Here is an 11895-nt window from a genome sequence, read left to right on the forward strand (position 1 = left end):
ACAACTACAGGCCTCTCCGCTAACAGGCATGAGAGAGACACACACACAAACCCAGGGGAGCCACTTGAACTCAGGCGCCCCATGATCGCACATCAGACTGGTCCCCCAATATTGATTAAACGATCAACTGTATAAAGCATGCCATGTTTGAGGGCCCCTCAGGCAAGCACAGGGGACCTCTTTTCTTTGGGACGTCTCTACAAACGTTCACCCCTATTTTGGCTCCACTGGCAAAACCTGTTAAGCACTCTTGGCACCACCTGGGTGTCATTTTCACCAGAAACACCTGCTGACGCGGCCCTCGCCCATTATGCTGAATCAACACGCTGTGTCATCGGCAGGCTTGTCTCATCAGGTTAGCTGAAAAAGCATGCGCGGGTAAACAGACCGCAGATAAATTGGATAATGAAAACAACCTGTGTGTCTGTTTTTGGCATTTAGGCGTTGATGAAACTCCTAGTTAGGAGGGGAGCTGCCAAAAGGAGCACACATCTACAATCCTGCACGCTAAGCATGGCCATGAGCTCAGCGGAGACAGAGAGGGTGGACGCTGACAGCTGGGAGGCATCAGCCGCGGCTCCACCGAGACCATGTGCTCTAAACAAGAAAGGAGTGTGTGTCCTTCAGAAGCCTCGTCGGCTCTGCTGCATGGGGAAAAAAAGTCCCTCAGCCTCAGTCAGGCCGGTCGCCCCATTCCAGGCAGGGCCTCCTGATCCCGACATGTCACATCAACCGACTGGGAGCAACGCAGCACAGCAGCGGTAGATCCCGCTACACTTGCAAGCAAGCATTACAGATGTATGCCAAAACAAATCAAAAATGTAATTGCTGAAAGCCTGATCCTCGTTAGTCATTTAACCACTTAAACCATGTAAGACAGTAAGAGTCCCCGGATCTATACTACAGTATGCCTTTTTTCCTTCTACACAAAATTGCTCTGCAGAAAACAGCCTGTTTTTGGTGAATGTTCACGCCAGGATAGGGATTGATTACTTGCTTGCAAAACGTACAGTGGTATACGAATACAATTATACAATGCTGCTAGGACAACACAAAAAGCCCTGAGGGCTTGTTTCTATTGTGGTCCTACAGTATGTATTCAATTCACCATGCTAGGGTGAATATATGGTTAATAAGAATTTCAGAATAAACAAGTAAGAGAACATTTTGCCATCCTCTCTCTCACTTACCGCACAAACTTCTGTTACAGTTACAGTACAGCACTATGTGTTGTGCTGTGTAACTGTCTATAGCCCATAAATCTGTGTTAATTTCAATTTCTGCAGCACTTAAGAGTGTCATAATTGAATCAGCGGAACACAATTCACATCAAAGGCACCCGGCCACGTCTCCAACACAGTGTGCAGATACTGCTGACATGTGCCCTTGAACGCACAACAACAACATCAAACGCCGACCCATAAACCCGGGTAATTATTCTCACACAAAGATCTACCGATCTAGCTCGGAAAGGAAATAACTGTCCGTCCGAATGATCGGTTTACGGCTAACGGATCGAAGATGGAGAACTTTGATCTTAACTCGAGTCAGTCACCATTTATTCTCTCTCCTCCTCCTCACAGTGGAATTCACTCGCGGTTGTGTGGAGATTCTTTCATTTTCACCCAAAAAACTCATTCGGACCAGTCAAAGTAATGTGAGGGCGGGCAGCACTGCAAGACAGCCACTGCTGTGGGGCATCCTTGTACGCTGTCACAACGGGTTTGGTTTGAAAACCGGTGACTTTAGGACAGAGAAGATGTTGAGACATTTTCTGGGCGAAACAACAAAGGCGGTGTTGTTGGACCTAGAGCAAGGAAACATATGTGAGTCTGCCAGGGTTTGCTTGGCACAGTTTAGAAATATCATTTTAAAAAGTATGTCACCAAGCATAGGTCAATGTAAACCTCAAGGTATGTTTTGACTTGCCTGGCAGCTCCTATTCAATACTATTAGGGTATAAGGAAACGAGTATGTATGAGTTATTAAAACTGCAGTTGATGGCCATCGTATTTGACTGCACACAGAGTGAAATACTGTAAGTCAAACTTGTTAAATCCATTTCTCTAGTAACTCAGCATAAGTCACACTCGCACAATGCACGCACATGAAATCAATGTAAATCAGACCCACTGGTGTAGCAACATGCCAACTGACAGTCAATCTATACCAGCTGTTCTTTGTGTGACTGTCCAAAAGGTTAGCAGTTAACCACCATCTTCAACACAGATACAGAGAGAAGACAAGCGGACAGAATGCCATTGGGTGGAGGGGGGCAGATAAGTAAGCCTGGGACCGAGGCTAGGGGGGGGGGGGTCGACAAAAGAAAGCGAGAGTGAAGGGAAAAGGGAGAGATGGGGGGGGGGGGGACAGACAAGAAGAACAGAGAGTAACAAAGAGGCAGAGAGCGAGAGTAAGTTCTATCTACATATGGGCCGAGGCATGTGGCAGCATGCTGTGAGCCCCTAGTGACTGAAGCAGGCTGTTATGCGACATAGCAGAGAAGCTACTACCACGCTGTGAGGTTCTGGGGATGGACGGAGCCTGGTGCGGCCTGGGCGGGGTGGAGGGGTGAGAGCCGGGTCTAGATCTACTGCTGGCCCTTTATCTCCCGTGTGGGCATGCCTGGACACACGCCTCTCGATCCTCTCCCCTCCTCCACAGACAGGCACGTGAAGCCATGATTGTTGTCGGCGAAGTCTGAGCTCGATCTCCAAAGTTTGTCCGTAATCAAATTTGACTATATGAGAAACTTTGATTACAAATTTATTTTTATTATAATCTTGGCTGAGTAACGCTGAGATGAAAAACATGTAAACGTTCACTATTAATTAGCTCTCAGGAGCGCACTCTCGACAGCTGGCGTTTGGCACAGAGTTGTTGTGTGTGTACCTGCAGGATTCTGAAAGAAAAATGAACGATCCTCCTGGTGGAGAGACCACAGTTGTCCTCCCTCCCAATTACCCTAACTAGGCTGGAGAGACTAATCACTCGTGGCTGCTGCATGGTTTACCTCCCAGGTCAAATTGGAAATGTCTCTCTCCCTCCCTCCCTGTTCCCTCTTCCTTATCCTTCACACACAAATAAAGGAATTAAAAGTCCCCCTTCCTCACCATTGTCCATGCCAGACAAACAAATCATCCCATCTGGGTTCCACATCATTACCTCGGTGAAACGTGCCAACATACTTCTAGCCACCGGGGACTCCAGATGCACAGACTGTATGCCAGAGTCTGTATGCCACACTCTACAGAAGTGGTTCTCAAACTTTTTGTTATCTACGGACTATGGCACACCTGAATTATACTGTTAATTATTTAGAATATTATGTCATATTACAGTACATAAAATATGTACCGTCTTAATACTTAATACTTGATGACGCTAACCACATACGTACAAGCCCAGCATCCCTATTTATTCTGGGGGGGAACATTCACCAAAAATAGCCGATCTAGAAGATCACAACGTGTCACAATGTTGTGAGCATGTAGATCTGCTATTTTTGGTGAATGTTCCCCACTTGACGCGTTGCGAGCTTGTAGATCTGCTATTTTTGGTCAAGAAATTTGGTGTAGATGGAAAGATAAGTACAGTGCAATTCAGGTCTGTTTTACAAAGTCTAGACGATCAAGAAGTTGAAGTTGAAGTTGTTATACTGAAGTGATATTGATAAATTCCAAATATTATCAAAGTAAATTATCAAAAAGTATTCTGTGGCACCCATGGACACCCACTTTGAGAACCACAGCTCCACAGTACCCACTACCATACCCACTCCCCCTCTCACCTGTTATGCTAGACTAGCCTATAAACTTCAGCCGTGTGAACTTTAGGTTAATGCTGTGAAATACCAGACACTTGCTGGAGTGTATCTGGTTTAATCCCACAAAGGCCTTGTGAGGGGTCGGGTGACTCACTCTAAACATCCAGCTTAGAGCGCCCAGTCATCAGTCTCAGTCTGTCTGTGCAAACAAACACCACACAGCAAAACAACAGTAAACACACTGCATATTACATACTACATGTTTCCCCTTTCTCAGTACTATGTGGGAGATGAATATATCAATCTTCAGTCAATCTGCGGAATATAATATCGGTCTTGTGTCATAATAAACGATAACATGCACTGTATCTCATTTCTCTGCAACAATGTGCTTTCATATCCTAAAGGCTGAGATAGTATGTTTGCAGACTACTACCATGAACATATACGGTATACCAGGGGTCTTCAACAGGGGGTTCGGGACAACTAGGGGGGCCCTCAGAGTTACTACAGGGTGGCCGCAAAATCTTTGTGATGGAATCTTTCCTTTCTTTTTTTTTACATGAACCTTAGCATCCCAATTCTGAGGGGAACATTAGCCAAAAATAGCAGATCCACAAGATCATGCAAGGCATCGGGAGCTTGTGGATCAAGTTTCTTTATTGAGGGTTTTAGTGGTTAACTGTCTGCAAAAATAAATAAAAATAAATAACAGGAATTGTACAGTATCTCTGAAATCTATGAAAAGGTTTAATCTGCAAAACAATATTCTTCAATGTGTAGTCCTAGCTTCATCTATCTGTCAACTAGGAGGTAGTAGGGGTCCTTGACGGAGTTCCAAGGGGTCCCTAGCTAAATGACAGATACTTCGGAAGCAAATGGACCCTTATGGGTCTGTAACTCAGAGAGTGTACATATGGATAAGTGTACATTTGGGGGTCCTTGACATGAAATGATTTGAGAACAACTGTACTATATAGGCCACACACACACACAGTGCTGTCCAGTACTGTACCCGACCTTAACCATTTCAAACACAATGTTCCCAACCTTACACAGAGTCCAACGTCTGCGATGAGAGAGAGCATTCATGGCACTGAGATGAGAGCGCTCACCAGGGAGAGGAAGTGCCATTTCCCTACCCTCCCCTTGTCGTTATCGGCTCACACTTTCATCCCGCAGGCAAGGAGAACTGACAATCCCCTCCTGCCTCCTCTCCCACCCAAATAGAAAAACATTTATCTTGTTGTTGTTTTTTTATCTCTCCTTAGCACACCCATCCAGCATCTCCTATGCTAAGGCTGCATGCTGGCAGATTATTAGCGTGCACCAGAAGTTAGGAGTTAGAAAGTACCACTTTCACTGGCACTAGAGGCCAGAGGGTATGCACGTGCATAAAGTTTAACATAGTTTAATGCAAATAATATATGGCATTGTTTGGATGTATGGGCTGTCTAGGCTAGAAAGTCATTTTTTGCCAATTAGCGAAACACTGACATTTACAACACTCACACAATGGAAATAAGATCTCAAGCTTTTTTTTGTTGTAAATATATGACTTATTAGCCTTTTTACTAGAAAGGATAAAACCTTAAGTAGCTCTATTTATAAAAGAAAATACACACAATAACACAAAACACACACCCCAGGGAGTGATTACTGCAGTCCCTAAGAGAGGTAAAAGGAAATAGGCAAAAAGCTTGATAGCTTCTGCCAGGCCCAATACAAAGACTGAAAAGAAAATAAGCTTTTAGAGCCACAAGAAATTCTATACTACAAAATACAAAAGAGCAGCTTAACTACACTTAACTCATTGCAGCAGTCCAACCCACTAGTGTCCTATTTGACCGTATATCACCAAAGACAAAAAAAAGAAACCATCTCTGGTTTATTTCCCGGAGACCGAAAGCAGGTCATAGTCAATTATTTCCAATGGAACAGTGAACAGCCTCTGAACCATTCTTTAGCTCCGTGGTCAGGTCACTGAACAAAATATTGAACACAATTGTCACAAAGCCACACATTCTTCCCAAGATTGCCATACTAAAATAGCTTTTTTCAGAGAGACAAATCAGGAGAAAATCTGCATCATTATTGACCCATCTCTGTCCCAGCAAAACACACTTGCAGGATCTGGCACCAGTAAACATCGGACGTTCGCGAGATCTGTTGTCACCATACTGTAGATTTGTGTACCATTTCACCTCTAGTGGCTCCAATTGGCATGGTATATATTTTATAATTGAATATCTCTGATATGGTCAAAGCAGGTGACAGGCGATATTTTGCGATGCGATACATATTTTGATATATTGCAATATATTTTTAGATGAATCACTCGACAGCGAACTAAAGTACAACATCTAGAGAAGCAAAGTGTCAGGATATATATATACTATATGATATACACTCTTGCCATATTGATTATATTGCCCATCTCTACACAGATGTGGTTCATTCTCAGAGTCGAGGAGGATGTCAGTGGGGACGACCGGGTCTCAGTAACCTGCTGTCACCACATACCGGGGCAGGACAATAACCAAACCCCGGGACCACCACTAGCCATCACCTCTCACTCCCCTCTTCTCTCCCTCATCCCTCCTTTCCCCTTCCCGTAGCTAATACCACCCCAGCCCCCCGTCATCCATTCATGGCAGATCCTTTCAGCGGGTCATTCAGGAGGCCAATAAAGAGGCTAGCTCATTCTGTCCATTCTAGAATGTGCAATGTCACAAGGAGGAGAAAAGGGGTGGGAGGGGTGGAGGGGTGAAATTCCAAGAAGGCTTATAAACCGCACACAAACACACACACACACACACACACACACACACACACACACACACACACACACACAGAGTAAGCTGGACCTCCCGTTTTGGGACCGGCTAAATCCTTCGCATAGGCCGTTCCTGCAAGTAAGTAAGCCCTGTCTTCTTCGCTGCGACCGCAAATGACGAAGACAAAATCTCAGCCAATTCATCACGAACGACACACTACTACTTGGAGACACGAAGGTCTCCAAAAGAGTCAAGAGCTCAGAACAACACAGCCTGGCTGACAGTGGAGCGGACGATTTCTGTGCCTGTTGCTATGCGAGTCACACGTACAGATGCATGTGCGCGCGTGTGTGTGTGTGTGTGTGTGTGTGTGTGTGTGTGTGATTGCAGAGGCAGATCCTGGCACTATGATGGATGAGGGTCTGTGCGTGTGTAGCTCCAGGCTGCTCTATCGCTCGGCTGTTGCCTGTGTGTATTAACCCACCACTGAAGTACCTCCAGTCCCATTCAGCACACAGCCACTGTCAGAGAACAAACCCACAGCGTCCCGCTGTCCAATGCATTTGGACACACACACACACACACACACACACACACACACACACACACACACACACACACACACACACACACCACAATCTTAGCACATTAACAGCCCTTCCGGCAGGGTTTTAAAACAGACCGCATCGTTACATGGGGCAAAATGTTCTCTCACTCTCTTTCACTCACTCTCCCTCTCTCTCTCTGACAGACACATGGACACCCACAATATAGTTCATCCTTTCACTATATTGTGCTGAAGCAAAGTGACCCCAGACTCATCCACAGTTTTCCCTTTCTGCTCCGTTTGCCGTGTGTGAAGCGAACGTGACACCAGTATCACTGGCAGACACTCACACAGAGTCAAGGCGAGAGCTAGTGGGGGAACATTTCAAAAGCACTCACAGTTCACAGGATGTTCCGTAATACCGTCCAGATGTACTGTACTCCTCGGCTTCATCTCCCCGATAACCGAGGAGAGGGGAAAGTGTGTGCACTGCACGCACGGCGCACACGCGGGCATGCAATGTGCGGGATAGTTTATGCAACTGCACCCCCCCTGCCCAATGCTCCAGCGGAACCGTTCCAGTACATACCAGCCCAGTTCAGAGCTTTACTGGAGGAGTGGGTACCCCCCACTCCTCCTCCCCCCCCCCACCCAGTAGACTTAAAGTGTGCATAGAACGACTCACCTCCTGTCTATTAATACTCCTCTATCTGCAGAAAGGAGCACAGGGCTGCTCCTCACTGCACCGAACGGTTATGTTTGGTCCATCGTGGCGAGGAAAGCACCTCAGCCAACGCTCTAAAAATAATGTCCTACATACTGGAGATGGGGGGGGGGGGGGGTCTAAGTTAACTGTCTCTGAATCTCGTGTCAGGAGACGTGGAGTTGCTTTCGAGATGCAGCGGTGAGAAAAGTACTCGCATGTTTTACTTAAGTAAAGCAAAAGTATCAATATTGCAATGGGAGATATAGGCCTACTCTGTTAAATGTACGGAAAAAGGTATCGGCATTAAAGTATACACCAAATGTAAAAGCACTCATTGTGCACTGCAGAATGACTTTTTTCAAAATTTATGAAAATAGCCACAATGAGCTTGTAGATCCCATTTTCAAATGGCCAAAATATATATATAGGGCTGAAGTGGAGGTTAGTGTGTTTTGTACAATATTTTCCTCAGAGATATAATGTAGTGGAGTAGAAGTATAATATTGAACATTGTAAATAGGCCTAGTGAAGAAAGTGAAAATACTTGAGTACATGTACTGTACTTATTCTTAATTACTTTAGACAAATGGCTAAATTGGACTAGAGCCGGACCGATGCCAGCTTTAGGGGTCCGATGCGATCCTGATTTGGGGGATTTTTACCTGTAATGACATGTGCAAAATATGAATAATGGGTTTCAAGCGGATACAAATTCTGACACATGAGCTGCATAACCGCAAATGATGGCCATGTGGCCCAAAACTGATATATCAATCAGACAGAAAAAATGGACACAGCTTCCCCGTGAGAGACACAAATCTCTGGTTGTGTACACTAGGCACAGCAGCTGTTATTTATTCTAGAAAAACAGAACGATCCAGAGCTGCGCAGAGGAAGAGATTGATTCGATTTCATGAATAACAATACCTGGCACTGAAACTGTGTGTGTGTATGCATGTGCGTGTGCGCGTGTGTGCATTAGATTGTGCTGCCAACCTTGTGAATGGTCGTATATGACTATAGACTAGTATAATCGCTCTCAAACAGACACACATTCCAATAACTCTGTGGTCTGTGAGGCGCACGCACACACACGGTTTTAATTTACGGTCACTGTCAGCGAGCGAGCACATTTCTCTAACCATTATCCCATACAAGAGTCACAAGATGTAGTGCCCTTCCCTTGCAAAACAAACGTGCGCCTGGCTGTGTGAACCAGCGTTACCATGAACTTGTCCGAATGACTGCCAGTCAATTGGACATTATGAGCGAACTAGATCTTAGATTAAAGAGCTGCAGAACAGGTTGCGTTTTGTTTGTTTTGCTTTTTATCCGTTTTTATCCCCACCCAATTTAGTCGTTATGCCAATTGATTGCTCCCCACATGTTTGTGTGTTGTCACTGCTGTTGCATCCTACTGACTCACATGCCAGTGAGGAGCCCCCACCGGGAGGACGTAGCCCAACACTCTCTGCTGACAGGTGCCGCCCCAGCCCGCAGGAGCACGTGCAGTGATCATTTTCACCGACTCCCACTCCCGAATGACAAGGGCAAAGTGTGTTCGTCTACGATCGACAAAGCCGGATGAATGCACCGCGGTGGATCCGAACCTACAGCCTCTGCGGTGGTGGGCACACTGGGCAGGCAGGCACTGAGCCACCCAAGGGCCCAGGTATGCTATAGATTAACAGTATGGTTACTTTTGACACATGGACTGCTAACACACCTGGACCAGAACCAGCCCATTGAGCCCTGATGTAGACCCAATAATCATTAGGACCTTGAATGACATCATGAGTGCACCAGTCAGGAATCAGGATATCTACACACACACAGTTCAGTCCCAACCCACGGTGTCAACGACGAGTCAACATTTCTGAAATCGTGGGTTAAGTATTTAAATGATTTCGTTAGTGCCAATAAGTGGCTGCTATGTCAGGAACACTCTTCTAGACTAAATTGTGCAGCCTTACATTGTTGTTCTAGGTCACTGCAGGCTGCTGTGTTTGAGTGTTGACACAGGGAAGACTTGGTTAGACAAGACTAGGTTTTGTTTGTCCTCTCTTATCATCTTCGCCAGCTGCACAGCAGCTTGAAGCTGGCATCACACGTTAATTGGTACAGCCTAGTACTGTGGTGTTGGAGCCACTTGAACTACTGCATACTAGTGTATAACAGCTGAGATTCCCCAAACAGGAATAATAGGAATGTGCATCTGACTGAATATTTCAATTGGCAGTTAAGTGACAATAAATATGAACAACTCAGCCATGTAATTGTTTTAGTGTAAACAACAACATGCCCTTAATTTAAATTAAAGGATAATGACATTATGTGCAACATCAGCACGGACGCACACACAGTCTCTCTCTCACTCTCACACACACACACACACACACACACACACACACACACACACACACACACTAAATAAAGAACTGTACGGGAACAATAACAGCTCCTGCCCCCAATCTGTCTCTCGCGCACAAAGTGAGGGAGGGACACGAGCTGAACCGAGAAGGCGCACTTGCTCTGTGCCAGACCAGAGCAGCGTGCAGCCACAGTCAGTATCATATCATTATGATTAAAAAATATACATTTGTAACACAATTGCATTATCACAGCCATGCAGTATATGAAAATCATCATGAAAAGCAAAACAACAACAAGTAAAATAGCACTCGTGTGTTTTGCCAAGACTGACAGTCGGGGCTGTCTGAATTACTGCTAAATATTTGCAGATGTAAATCATCCCTCCCTGACCTGAGCACAGACCAGGTTAATACTGTATATTGGACGCAGCTTGGTACAGTCGCCACTGCATGAGTGAGCAAGCAAGTAGACAGTGGCAACACCAACATAACTAATAGAACATAAATATTCTTACCGTTGGTTGTGAGCTCGCCGGCTTGGGCTTGAAACGCAATTCCCAGACAGAGAAAAACTAAAACAACTCCAACAATGAGGACTGTCTTTGCGCCCGCCATATCCAAGCAGCTCCGCGGCTGTTCCGTCCTTAATATTATCCCCGCGCAGAAGCACAACGAGATGGCTTTCTCATACAACAACACCACCAAGATAATGCTTTCTCATTGACTTCCTTCCGAAAACTCTTCTGCTGCTGGTTCCTTCTGCACAGCAGCCCCTCTCCTCTCCTCTGAGAAGCAAAATAGTGAAGCAAACAATGTGATTCTGCACGGCTCGTCCGCTCAGGCGGTCAGTGGAAGAAAGCGCTTGTTTATTCGCGTGTGCGACTGCGAGCTTATACGCGCATGCAGCATGTACACCGTCTCCCAAACAAACAAACAGGTCCCCGATGTCCACGCCACGCTCTGCCCTCCAAAAAAAAGCAGCACAGTTCAAAACATTGAGGTCATCAATTCATCCATCCAGCGCAGAACACACAGGCAGGTCTCACTCCATGGAGAGGATCTGCATGTGTGTGTGTTGTGCTCGGAGAGCGTACGGTGCGCTCCTCTCCTCGCCGACACCAACCCGCCAGAGCCAATGATGTCGTTCCCCTCTTGCTGATAGTTGTTAAAATCACTATCACACGTGTGCACAAAGCGTGTGTGCATGTGCGCGTGTCGTGTACTTAATTGAAATTATGACATTCTGTGATATCAACATGGCAATCTTTTGTGGAAACAGTGATATCCAGAGGGGTGTTAAAAATAGACACCGACGCCAGAGAGCTCCTCAGGGGGATGAAAGTCCTTCAAATCAAGAATGAAATATGGATAATGATGTTCGCTTCTCCAAACAACGGTTCGTGCTCTCGTATTCTTACATAGTTTCATCTAATTCCCTCCATACACGGCAATACACATTGAGAAAAATGTGTAATTTTAATGTAAACTTTGCTCCTACACGTGACATCACACCTGCTGTGCTGTGCAGCCAGGTAGGTTGCTTTATTGACTGTAAGAGCGCCCTCTTCAGTTCATAAAAAATATATATATTTACACATAATGGCATATTGTTTTGTCATATTTTCAACATTTATGATGTAATATAGTGACACTCTATCAGCCCCTCCCCTAACCCCTCCCCCTTTATCATACAACAACAGCTGTGGGTGTGGCTTCAGTTCAGGTGG

The 11895-nt window shown here is 45.5% G+C and overlaps 1 protein-coding gene across 1 annotated transcript in view; it reads right to left on the bottom strand.

The window, feature by feature from the left end:
• The window catches only part of plxdc2b (plexin domain containing 2b), a 119813-nt gene extending 108397 nt beyond the window's left edge, over positions 1 to 11416 (bottom strand). The window contains exon 1 of the mRNA XM_080794126.1: positions 10684 to 11416. Within this exon, the coding sequence (XP_080650252.1) occupies positions 10684 to 10783 (100 nt within the window). The 5' untranslated portion in view covers positions 10784 to 11416. The remainder of the gene's footprint in view (positions 1 to 10683) is intronic.
• Positions 11417 to 11895: the final 479 nt, after the last annotated feature.

Source organism: Protomyctophum bolini (assembly GCF_963924005.1).
Source record: "Protomyctophum bolini genome assembly, chromosome: 21".
NCBI lineage: Eukaryota > Metazoa > Chordata > Actinopteri > Myctophiformes > Myctophidae > Protomyctophum > Protomyctophum bolini.